At 44.1% G+C, this 13,658-nt stretch overlaps 1 protein-coding gene across 7 annotated transcripts in view; it reads right to left on the reverse strand.

The window, feature by feature from the left end:
• Positions 1–13,658, reverse strand: part of pard3ba (par-3 family cell polarity regulator beta a) — a 174,950-nt gene that overhangs the window by 71,083 nt on the left and 90,209 nt on the right. For all 7 annotated transcript variants that reach the window (XM_036983067.1, XM_036983068.1, XM_036983066.1 and 4 more), the window contains 3 exons: positions 13,371–13,562; positions 7,122–7,287; positions 1,443–1,578 (listed from right to left, as the gene is read on the reverse strand). In XM_036983067.1, the coding sequence (XP_036838962.1) occupies positions 1,443–1,578; positions 7,122–7,287; positions 13,371–13,562 (494 nt within the window). The remainder of the gene's footprint in view (positions 1–1,442; positions 1,579–7,121; positions 7,288–13,370; positions 13,563–13,658) is intronic.

Consider the following 13,658-nt stretch of genomic DNA (forward strand, 5'->3'; position numbering starts at 1 on the left):
GATGGTCATGCTACTAGCATTAGAGCAATACCATTGTAGCGGTTTCCATAGACTGCCAGTCATTGAGCCAACGACAGTCCATTTAAAAGCACGTCTTGGCAAAAATGATTATACAACATCTACAAAATATTTTTTGTCCCGGTGGCAAACATATAGCAGCAGTGGGCCACCTAAATGAATATAGGGGAAACATATTTCCAAGCATGAATACTAATCTTACACATGTTCCAATGTATTAGATCATTCTCCCCCCCCCCCTACTGAAAGCTGATAGTAGTAGTATTTCCACTGAAATGTCAAACATGCTAATTGCTGACCGGTTAGCTAAAAATTTTACGACACCAAAAATAACAAAAAAACATTGATGGCTTGATCACAAGATAACACTGTTGAAGGTAATATATTTCTTAAACGCTGTTGAATAAGTCGAAAATACGGGGTGCTACGCAAGATAATATTTCACTTGAGGTCAAATGTTTTACAGTATACGAGGTGAAAGTACATAACTGTTTTACAGTATACGAGGTGAAAGTACATAACTGTTTTACAGTATACGAGGTGAAAGTACATAAATGTTTTACAGTATACGAGGTGAAAGTACATAAATGTTTTACAGTATACGAGGTGAAAGTACATAAATGTTTTACAGTATACGAGGTGAAAGTACATAAATGTTTTACAGTATACGAGGTGAAAGTACATAAATGTTTTACAGTATACGAGGTGAAAGTACATAACTGTTTTACAGTATACGAGGTGAAAGTACATAAATGTTTTACAGTATACGAGGTGAAAGTACATAACTGTTTTACCGCTTAGAAATGAATGCACTTGACGTATCTAGTCCTCCCCACTTGAAGGTGTCATAAGCATTTTGGACAAATTCCCCTAGTTTAATACATTTAGTCAAAATTACCAATATCAGAGATCAAAATAGGGTGGTGGGGGGGGGGGGGGGGGGGGGTATTTAAACAACCTTTATTTAACTAGGCAAGTCAGTTAAGAACAAATTCTTATTTACAAAGATAGCCTTTCGGTTACTGGCCCAACGCTCTAACCACTAGGCTACCTGCCGCCCTTTTTTCCTCTAACTTTCTCACTCAACATTATTCATAACTCATTATCCATAATGATAGTGAAATAGCTTTGTAAAAAACAAATGCGTCCTTGGCTGACAACAAATGTGACTTTTGAGTGCGTTTACAACATTCCCCAAGAATACAAATTTACTGGTATAATAACTCTAAATATGATCCCGAATATCAGCGTTCAACAGCATAAGCTAAATACGCTGACTACTCCAAACATTAGGAACACCTTCCTAATATTGAGTTGCGCACGCACCCCTTTAAGGAATGCGGCCCAAATGGCAATCTATCCCCCATGTAGTGCACTACTTTTGACCTGGTCTGGAATTCAAAACGGGGCCACAGTGTAATTACCTCCGGTGAGGATGTGTTGTGTATTGAAGTTTAGCGTTCATCTCCTCCATGCAGCCAGGCGAAGGCGGCGAGGGGAAATCCTCCTCCATTTCCTCCTCTTCCTCGTAATGGGCGTGGCCACCATTCGTGGGAGGAGCTGGATTGGGAGAGGATGGGGACAAACAGCACAGGCAGACACACATCAATCAGAAATTCCACCAGTGACGAGCGCCTTTAATAGAGTAGGACGGAGTGTTTCATCTAAGGTCAGTTTTGAGGCTATCGCCCTAAAGACTACAGTTAGGATTGAGGGCGGTTAAGCTGAACCTAGATCAGAGCTGACAGGCAACTTCTACTCCAATACTACCGTGTCAAGCACACATGAAATCTCAGACACACGAAGAAGGTCTGTGCCATGTAAATGCAGGATCACGTGGCCAAAGTGATAGTCCAGTTATAGAGAAAATATATCTTCCTCTGGCTAGAACTAAAGCAGTCGTCACCTTCCTGAAGGGCCACTGAGACAGGAGGCATTGGATGTGTCCCAAATGGTACCCTATTTCCTATATAGTGCAATACTTCTGGTATACAGCCATTGCGTTGGAAGCTGTGTCAATGCTAGCTGTCTGTAAGACTGCCTGCCTAGGACAGTGATGCAGTGACACACACACTCAATCATCTGACAGAGGCAAACGGTATTGAGGGATGGATTTCCAACTGCGTGCGCACCCCCCCACACACACACACAACTCTGTACGCCACATGAAACATGTACAGAACACACACAAACACAGCACACAAACACCCCCCTAAGTCAGTTAGAGTAGGAGAGTGACAAGCCACAGCGATATATGTCAAAAGTGTGTCAAATTGAGCAGTACGTGAATATCAGTGGATAAAAGTTAAGCCCGTATAATGTTGTGAGCATTTCCACGAGGTACGACTGACTACACACGACAATACCTCGCACACTGCCACAGCAAAAAGTCACTTCTGTATTTCCATTTCCAAAGTGCTTCCTCTGAAAGCACAGGCTTCGTGTGGGCTCCCTGCACTCTCCGGGGAGGTAAAGAAAAAAAGCCAAATAATACATGTAAAACAGTTTGCAGTCCTCACTTCTGCTGCTCGCACAATAGTCCGTATGCAAATCCGGCCCACTTAGAAGCCATTTCATCAGCGTAATGATTCCAAGGTCAGAACTTTGCACATGAAAGCGAGGGAGATACGTACAGGGAAAAACATGGCTAATGAGCCCCCCCTCTATAAATAGGCGCAGATGAAGTTAAGTATAAAAGGGAAATGGAGTGGGTTGGAATATGTAGGACATGGTACATTTGCAAACAGCAGGCATAATGTTTGTAGTATGTGGTTGGTCATGAGGAGATGTGGTGGTTCAAAGCTGTGATGATATAAATACACAGACACACACACACACACACAGTCAAAAGTTTGGTCACACCTGCTCATTGCAGGGTTTTTCTTCATTTGTACTATTTTCTACATTGTATAATAATAGTGAAGAGATCAAAAACTATGAAATAACACATATGGAATCATGTAGTGACAAAAGAAAGTGTTAAACAAATCAAAATATATTTTGCCAAGAGTGTGTGCAAAGCTGTCATCAAGGCAAAGGGTGGCTACTTTGAAGAATCTCAAATAGAAAATCCCACAAGTTGGATTGGCTTGATGGGCACTTCTGATGTAACATACGGTCAAGCTGCTCCTACAACATCTGAATAGGGTTGAGATCCGGTGACTGTGCTGGCCACTCCATTATAGACAGAATACCAGCTGACTGCTTTCTCACTAAATAGTTATTGCATAGTTTGGAGCTGTGTTTTGGGTCATTGTCCTGTTGGAGGAAATTGGCTCGAATGAAGTGCCGTCGACAGGGTATGGCATAGCGTTGCAAAATGGAGTGATAGCCTGCCTTCCGTCACAATCCTTTTTACCCTGTACAAATCTCCCACTTTACCAACACCAAAGCATCCCCAGACCATCACATTGCCTCCACTATGCTCAAACTTAGATTAGTCTGTCCATTACACTTTTTTCCAATCTTCCTCTGTTCAGTGTATGTATTCTTTTGCCCATCTTAATCTTTTCTTTTTATTGGCCAGTCTGAGGTAAGACTTTTTCTTTGCAACTCTGCCTAGAAGGCCAGCATCTCGGAGACGCCTCTTCATTGTTGATGTTGAAACTGGTGTTCTGCAGGTACGATTTAATGAAGCTACCAGCTGTGAGGCGTCTGTTTCTCAAACTAGACACTAATGGACTTGTTCTCTTGCTCAGTTGTGCACCGGTGCCTCCCACTCTTTCTATTCTGGTTAGAGCCAGTTTGCACCGTTCTGTGAAGGGTTGGAAACCCATATTGGTCTACACGGACAAGTTCTGGCCTGGTTTAGATCTTATCTGTCAGAAAGATATCAGTTTGTCTCTGTGGATGGTTTGTTTTTTGACAAATCAACTGTACATTTTGGTGTTCCTCAAGGTTCCGTTTTAGGACCACTATTGTTTTCACTATATATATTTGACCTCTTTGGGATGTCATTTGAAAACATAATGTTAACTTTCACTGCTATGCGGATGACACACAGCTCTACATTTCAATGAAACATGGTGAAGCCCCAAAATTGCCCTCACTGGAAGCCTGTGTTTCAGACATAAGAAAGTGGATGGCTGCAAACTTTCTACTTTTAAACTTGGACAAAACAGAGATGCTTGTTCTAGGTCCCAAGAAACAAAGAGATCTTCTGTTGAATCTGACAATTAATCTTGATAGTTGTACAGTTGTCTCAAATAAAACTGTGAAGGACCTCGGCGTTACTCTGGACCCTGATCTCTCTTTTGACAAACATATCAAGACAAGACATATCAAGACAGCTTTTTTCCATCTACGTAACATTGCAACAATCAGAAATTTTCTGTCCAAAAATTATGCAGAAAAATTCATCCATGCTTTTGTTACTTCTAGGTTAGACTACTGCAATGCTCTACTTTCCGGCTACCCGGATAAAACACTAAATAAACTTCAGTTAGTGCTAAATACGTCTGCTAGAATCCTGACTAGAACCCAAAACATGTATCATATTACTCCAGTGCTAGCCTCCCTACACTGGCTTCCTGTTAAGGCAAGGACTGATTTCAAGGTTTTACTGCTAACCTACAAAGCATTGGTCCTGCCGTACATACCTACACGTACGCTACGGTCACAAGACACAGGCCTCCTAATTGTCACTAGAATTTCTAAGCAAGCAGATGGAGGCAGGGCTTTCTCCTATAGAGCTCCATTTTCATGGAATGGTCTGACTACCCATGTGAGAGACGCAGACTCGGTCTCAACCTTTAAGTCTTTACTGAAGACTCATCTCTTCAGTGGGTCATATGATTGAGTTTAGCGTGGCCGGTTCCCCTCTCTCCACTGGGATTCTCTGCCTCTAACCCTATTACTGGGGCTGAGTCACTGGCTTATTGGTGCTCTTCTATGCCGTCCCTAGGAGGGGTGCGTCACTTGAGTGGGTTGAGTCACTGACGTGGTCTTCCTGTCTGGGTTGGCGCCCCCCCTTGGGCTGTGCCGTGGCGGAGATCTTTATGGGCTATACTCGGCCTGGTCTCAGGGTGGTAAGTTGATGGTTGAAGATATACCTCTAGTGGTGTGGGGGCTGTGCTTTGGCAAAGTGGGTGGGGTTATTTCCTGCCTGTTTGGCCCTGTCCGGGGGTATATTCGATGGGGCCACAGTGTCTCAGCCTCCAGTATTTATGCTGCAGTAGTTTATGTGTCGGGGGGCTAGGGTCAATCTGTTATATCTGGAGTATTTCTCCCGTCTTATCTGGTGTGCTGTGTGAATTTAAGTTCACTCACTCACTCACTCTCTTTCGGAGGACCCGAGCCCTAGGACCATGCCTCAGGACTACCTGGCATGATGACTCCTTGCTGTCCCCAGTCCACCTGGCCGTGCTGCTGCTCCAGTTTAAACTGTTCTGCATGCTGCTATGGAACCCTGACCTGTTCATCGTACGTGCTACCTGTCCCAGACCTGCTGTTTTCAACTCTCTAGAGACAGCAGGAATAGTAGAGGTGCTGACCTGTTGCACCCTCGACACGCTACTGTGATTATTATTATTTGACCATGCTGGTCATTTTTGAACTTTTGAACATCTTGGCCATGTTCTGCTATAATCTCCACCGGCACAGCCAGAAGAGGACTGGCCACCCCTCATAGCCTGGTTCCTCTCTAGGGTTTTTCCTAGGTTTTGGCCTTTCTATTGAGTTTTTCCTAGCCACCATGCTTCTACACCTGCATTGCTTGCTGTTTGGGGTTTTAGGCTGGGTTTCTGTACAGCACTTTGAGATATCAGCTGATGTACGAAGGGCTATATAAATACATTTGAAGGGAGTAGTACACAGCGTTGTACGAGATTTTCAGTTTCTTGGCTATTGCTCGCATGGACTAGCCTTAATTTCTCAGAACAAGAATAGACTGACGAGTTTCAGAATAAAGTTATTTGTTTCTGGCCATTTTGAGCCTGTAATCGAACCCACAAATGCTGATGCGCCATAGACTCAACTAGTCTAAAGAAGGCCAGTTTTATTGCTTCTTTAATGAGGACAACAGTTTTCAGCTGCGCTAACGTATATGCAAAAAGGTTTTCTAATGATTTATTAGCCTTTTAAAATTATAAACTTGGATTAGCTAACACAACGTGCCATTGGAACACAAGAGTGATGGTTGCTTATAATGGGCCTCTGTACGCCTATGTAGATATTCAATTTTAAAAATCTGCCGTTTCCAGCTACAATAGTCATTTACAACAATAACAATGTCTACACTGTATTTCAGAACAATTTTATGTTAAATGGACATAAAATGTGCTTTTCTTAAAAAAACAAGGATATTTCTAAGTGATCCCAAACTTTTGAATGGTAGTGTATATATAATGTACACACAACACACACATACACACACAACAAAACACGGAATCTCTGTGCATTCAAATTGCCATTGATACAATGCAAGTGTGTTCGTTGTCCATAGTTTATGCCTGCCCATAACCCCACTGCCACTATGGGGCAACTTGTTCAAAGTTTAAATCAGCAAACCGCTCGCCCACATGATGCCATACACGTGGTCTGGTGTTGTGAGGCCGGTTGGACTTACTGCCAAATTCTCTAAAACGACGGAGGGGGCTTATGCCAATTACAATCTCCTTCAAAACTTGATCCGTATGTAGGACTTTTGACAAAACTGCACATTTTAGAGTGGCCTTTTATTGTCCCCTGCACGAGGTGCACCTGTGCAATGATCAAGCTGTTTAATCAGATTCTTGATATGCCACACCTGCCAGGTGGATGGATTATCTTGGCTAAGGAGAAATGCTCACTAGCATGCCTGTAAACAAATTTGTGCACAAAATGTAAAAACATTTTGTGGGTATGGAACATTTCAGCTCATGAATCATGGGACCAACACTTTACACGTTGTGTTTATATTTTTGTTCAGTGTATATAACAGTTGTGATTAAGACGCTGTACAATGTTTTTTTTTTTTAAAAGCAAGTGTGAATGTTTGTGTTTGTGTTTGTGTGTGTGTGTGTGTGTGTGTGTGCATACTATATTCATCTGTGTGTGTGTAAGTTAAGCACCACTATGAGTGTGTCCATTTCTTCTCTAGTTCAGGCCCTACTGTGTCCTCGCACCTCTAAAGCTGGAGTAGATGTTGTTGGGGACCATGTGCGGCTGGCTGGACGGCTTGGGGCTGGGGCTGGGGCCGTTGCTGTGGTGGTGGGACACCAGGGCTGCAGCTTGAGCCGGAGTTCCGGAGGGGCCGTCTAGGACATGGTGGCTAGCCGCCTCTTGGCTCTCCTGTCACAGCCAGGGGGAGAGGAGCAGAGGTCAGTGAATTGCATTAGGGCCTAGAGTTTATTCCTGATCATTTGATTTGGAATGACCCAGAGTTTTTCCTACATTGGATGCACATCAAATGTGTTTTTAGGTTTTCATGTGAGAGGTGCATGTAAAATATGTGAAGGATGACACTGGTCATTAAATCATTGAGTGAGAAAAATATATATACGTGCTCCTTAATTGAAAAGTTATGGGGAAAATAAGTGCATAGTATAGATGCCCATATGTTGTGTTGAAGTGTACTTACGATCATAGAATATCTTTGAGTATCAGAGCACTATATCTATGACTACAGCCGGAGACACAGTAGCCGACTAACCCACTAACGTTCTATTTCCGTTCGAGCCATAGTGGGCTAGCGTCAGAGAAGCTTGAAAACCGAGACCCTCAACACGCCAGTGAATAAGAATGTGCCACTCTTCCATTGACTTCAGCCTGAATCTTCCTCATGCACATGGGAGACCTCAGGAAGTAATCAAATCACTTATTGAGTCGATCGATTTTCAAGCTTATCTGGCAATAGCATGCACTGGCTCGCATGTTTATAGTATCAGCGTCAACAACGGCTATTGCACAGTATCAACGCACTATACACAAACTCGACCTAATGCACTGTGCACAAACTCTACCTAATTCATATTGAAATCATAACAGACAGCTTCCCATTGGCTGACATTGTGTTTTGAGTGTGCTTCATCAGTAAGAGGACAGTATCACCACTGAGACTCGCTGATTGGTTGAGGGTTGGAAATGGAGTAATTACGTTAATCCCTCATGCTGACGACAGGCATGTTATCGGACAGTCTCCACCGCCACAGAGGAGCAGATGGAGAAGCAGATAGAGGCGGCATCCCAAATGGCACCCTATTGGCCTCGGTCAAAAGTAGTGCACTACGTAGGGAATAGGATGCCATTTGGGATGCAACCAGACAGATAGAGAGGGCTGGTGGCAGAGTGAGACGTACTGTAGATAAAAGATGAAAGCCTCTCCTTTGAGAGCAATGGTGTGGTGGGATCTACAGCCGTCACACACACACACACACACACACAGATAAATGGATAGACACAAAATCACCCACACCCTGTCTCTCTCCAACTCTGTGGGTGTGTGGCTATGGGCTTTGCATCATTGTCACATTATACGTAATGAGCAGTAGTGGCGTAATGCGTTCACAGTCTCTATGTGCTAACTCCTTTCATTAAGCCATTATCCTCATATCAAAGGGGATTTTCAATTGTGTGCGTTCGGTAGCACAGTGTGTGAGTTCGGCTTTTGGGGAGGGGTGTCCGTTGTGCTTTTGTTCCTGCGTGCAGTCACACACACGTTCCCAATGGTATCATTAGCGGCAACCACGGCTCTTTACATGTATTACTGTCACACACATCTTCGTCTGTCAGAATGGCTCAACACCCACCCAACCCACACACACAGTACCGCTCCATCCATCCACCCATCTGTCTCATGGGTTTTTGACAGCCAGGCAGAGCCATCAAAGCAGCCAGAGAGGAGCTCACTTCCTAATCCACAGAACAATAAGAACCTGCTGGTCAACACAATGAGGATATGAGAAACACCCCTCTGAGTTGGTAGGGTTAGAGAGAGAGGTGGGGGTCCTGGAGCTACCCTCAACGCTTTGGGCTTTCATCTTGGGGTCTCATTGTCTGATAAGATTAGACCTAGTGTGAGTGTGTGTGTGTGTATGTGTGTGTGTGTGGATTGCTGAGTGAACATAGGCTGAGGCCTACGGCGATATGCAGTGAGAACTGCACTGGCAGTTATACAATTTTTCTACAGGCTCTGAGGGAGCACCCACACACACACTTTTCCATGGCAATTTCTTAAGACTGCACCACTGCCCTTTCCTCAGGCCTGACATCCATAAGGGCTGTGGCCAAGAAGACTGACAGGAGGACACAAAAGGGGAGGGTCATTGGTCACACCCATTTAATCCCATAACCCCTTGCTGTCTCATCTCATTCTCCACCCTGTCCCTCCATTATACCCTACCATCAGACATTAACACCGCAATAGTTCATTTTTTTCTAGTCTTTCTTCCTTCACCAATAGCTACCCCGTCACGGTTCACACTGCTTCTGAGTGGCTGTTGTGATAACCCAAGATGCAGCTGTCCACTAGGGCAGGGATTCACAACGTTTTCACTCGGGGGGGGCCTCCCCTCCCAGCATTGGGGAACACCCCGCGCCACCTGTGCGCACGTGACACGTCTACGTCTATGGGCACAAGCACTGTTAATGACAGAAACTGTTCACACCCCTCTTGTTGGTGGAGAGAATTTTGCAGGTTTAATGTTTATTTCCTGCAATTCTACACATTTTGTCATGGGGTGCAAAGAAATTGTCTAACGTGTATTACAACTAAATCTATCTAAAAAAAACAGAACAACTTTTTTAAAGTGCCATGGGCTAGTTGATCTTGGCATTTCTGACACAGTTGAAGTGGGAAGTTTACATACACCTGAGCCAAATACATTTAAACTCAGTTTCTCACAATTCCTGACATTTAATCCCAGTAAAATGTCCCGGTCTTAAGTCAGTTAGGATCACCACTTTATTTTAAGAATGTGAAATGTCAGAATAATAGTAGAGAGAATTTTATTTCAGCTTTTATTTCTTGCATCACATTTCCATTGGGTCAAAAGTTTACATACACTCAATTAGTATTTGGTAGCATTGCCTTTAAATTGCTTAACTTGGGTCAAACGTTTCAGGTAGCCTTCCACAAGCTTCCCACAATAAGTTGGATGAATTTTGGCCCATTCCTCCTGACAGAGCTGGTGTAACTGAGTCAGGTTTGTAGGCCTCCTTGCTCGCACACACTTTTTCAGTTCTACCCATACATTTTCTATGTGATTGATGTCAGGGCTTTGTGATGGCCACTCTAATACCTTGACTTTATTGTCCTTAAGCCACAACTTTGGAAGTATTGGGGTCCTTGTCCATTCGGAAGACCCAAGCTTTAACTTCCTGACTGATGTCTTGAGATGTTGCTTCAATATATCCACATAATTTTCCCTTCCTCATGATTCCATCTATTTTGTGAAGTGCACCAGTCCCTCCTGCAGCAAAGCACCCCCACAACATGATGCTGCCACCCCTGTGCTTCACGGTTGGGATGGTGTGCTTTGGCTTGCAAGCCTCCCCCTTTTTCCTCCAAACATAACAATGGTCATTATGGCTAAACAGTTCTATTTTTGTTTCATCAGACCAGAGGACATTTCTCCAAAAAGAACAATCTTTGTCCCCATGTGCAGTTGCAAACCGTAGTCTGGATTTTTTATGGCGGTTTTGGAGCTGAGCAGCTTTTCAGGTTATGTCAATATAGGACTCGTTTTACTGTGGATATAATACTTTTGTACCTGTTTCCTCCAGCATCTTCACAAGGTCCTTTGCTGTTATTCAGGGATTGATTTGCCCTTTTCACACCAAAGTACGTTCATGTCTAGGAGACAGAACGCGTCTCCTTCATGAGCGGTATGACGGCTGCATGGTCCCATGGTGTTTATACTTGCGTACTATTGTTTGTACAGATAAACGTGGTACCTTCAGGCGTTTGGAAATTGCTCCCAAGGATGAACCAGACTTGGAGGTCTACATTTTTTTTCTGAGGTCTTGGCTGATTTCTTTTGATTTTCCTATGTCAAGCAAAGAGGCACTGAGTTTGAAGGTAGGCCTTGAAATACATCTACAGGTACACCTCCAATTGACTCAAATTATGTCAATTACCCTATCAGGAGCTTCTAAAGCCATGACATCATTTTCTGGACTTTTCCAAGCTGTATAAAGGCATAGTCAACTTAGTGTATGTAAACTCCTGACCCACTGGAATTGTGATACAGTGAATTACAAGTGAAATAATCTGTAAACAATTGTTGGAAAAATGACTTGTGTCATGCATAAGGTAGATGTCCTAACCGACTTGCCAAAACTATAGTTTGTTAACAAGAAATGTGTGGAGTGGTTGAAAAACGAGTTTTAATGACTCCAACCTAAGTGTATGTAAACTTCCAATTTCAACTGTAGCTAGCTCTAAGGTATACAATGACTGACATGACAAGAGGAACTGATGATACACTACCCAATTTTCAAATTGCACCTTTGAGGCATTCTACTACTACAATTTCACGTTTAAAACAAGACTGAGGTTTCCCCACAGTTTGGGAACCACTGCACTAGAGAACATCACAAACGTTGACGTCTTTATTAACTGAGAATGAGTACAAATCAGTAACAAAACCTTGTAAATAATTGGTATTAGTGCAAAAAAACAACAGCCGAGTATGGAAAGTCTGTCTGTATTATATTGCCATGAGTCTGCTTTGCTGTCACATTGCTATAGACCATTTATATAATGCTTTTCCTTTTCTGACTGTGGAATTCTGAAGTGCATATACTTACAGAACGAGGACAGCACAGTAAACTACCGTAGTAGAAAACGTGATCATCCCTAAACGGGGGGGAAAAAAATGTTTTTTCCAAACTTCTTTGGCCTGTTTAGATGAGACTTGAGTGAGCCACTTGACTGTGTGTTAGGGGTCAGTATGGGGGGGGGGGATAGGGACGATACCCGGCGGAGAGAGAAAGAAGAACAAGCCCCGAGAGAGAAAGAGAGTGAAAGATAGAAACAAATCATTCCAAAAAGAGATGGAGCGGTTTATAAAGAGAGAGGACAGGAGTACTAGCCAGTAGAAAGCAGGGAATCACCACCACCACCACCACAGTGAAACAGACAGACAGCATGCAAGAGGAAGACTTTAGGAAGACTCTTTATTCAACAAAGGACTTTTTGTGAGATTAAAAACAACAACATTGAGTGACTGGTCTGGTGACAGGTGAACGATACAAAAAAAATAATGAAAGTAAATAAATAAGTTAGTAAAACACAAGAAACAGAATAGGTTTAAAAAGCATTTCAGGGATATTGGCAATATTGCCAGATTGTCAGTAGCATTGCGGACAAAGATTTGAAGACAGTGAAACAACCAGTGGCCATTTTGGTGCCCAACTATTGTCGGCAGAATGAGTGGTAACTTTTTAATAATGATCAATAACACTCAATTAAAGATTCATACGTAGTGCACAGACATTTTCTCCTGAGTTTTAGTTAACAGTCATTGCCTGTATGAAGGTGGTCGTTGTGGGAAGAGGGAACAGTTTTGGGCAGGGGAAAGAGTTAATGCTGCACACACACACTCACAGAAATACACATGTCAATAAATGCACACACACACACACACACACACACACATACATACACGCACAAACATGTATGTGTTCTCTCAGAGTCCCGAGAGCCTGTGGTGGTGATGTTGATTCAGGTCCTGGTTGTGTGTGTAGTTGGATCCGTGTGCGTTTCTGTTTATGTCTAAGTGGTGTGTTTTGGCGTGTCTGTGTAAGTCACCGTACATTGCCCCTGTCAGCGCCCTTATGCTCTCTGCATAGGCATGTGTGTTGCTGATGTGTATGTTGTCGGGTGAGTGGCTACGTGTGTGACTGCGTGTGTTGTCATGCGTTTGACTGTGTGTGGAACGGTTTGTGTGGCTGTGTACGTTGTCGGGTGTGTGGCTGCGTATAGGTCTGTGTATGGTGTCGGGTGTGTGCCTGCGCGTGCATTCCCGCGCGTATCTGTCGACATTGTCGTCTAAGGACCTAAACTTGTGCGCGTTGCTCTTTACGTCGCCTGTCGTGTGGCTGTGTGGCACATTGCCGAGTGTGTGTTTCTGCATGGTGTCATCCGTGTAGCTGTGTGTGTTCTCCTGTGTGTATACCTGCACCAGGCCTTCAGAGTATCTGTGTGTGCTGCTGTGTACCTCGCTGTGGGCTGCGCCTTGCGTGTGTTCGTGTATGTTACCGAGTGTTTGACTACGCAAGTTCCCTTGCATTGTGTACCTGCGTGTATCACTAAGTGTATAGCTTTGCGCTGACCCCTGCATATATCTGTGCCTGTATCGGAGACCCCTCGGGTCAGAGGCTCGCCGGCGAAGTAGTGAACCACGGTGATCGTTGTCCCGTTGGTAGCGTACCTGGGCGTTGGTGTTGTGGGCGGAGCCAGATGAGGGGGCGGGGCGGAGGAGCACCAATTGGATGGTGCCGCGGGCATTGCCCTCCAAGGACATGGAGTGGCGTAGGGTCTCCATGGCGACGTGGTTGGAGCGGCCTAGCAGCGCCTCGCCGTTCACCGCAATCAGCTGGTCGTTGACCCGCAGGCGGCCGTCCTGGAGAGGAAAGTCGGTGGGAAATGGTGGAGAGCAGTGAGAGAGGGGTAGGAACAATGATAGAGTGAGAGGGAGAGAAAGAGGTATGGAGAGATT

The sequence above is a fragment of the Oncorhynchus mykiss genome, chromosome 7 (assembly GCF_013265735.2).
Source record: "Oncorhynchus mykiss isolate Arlee chromosome 7, USDA_OmykA_1.1, whole genome shotgun sequence".
NCBI classification, from domain to species: Eukaryota; Metazoa; Chordata; class Actinopteri; order Salmoniformes; family Salmonidae; genus Oncorhynchus; species Oncorhynchus mykiss.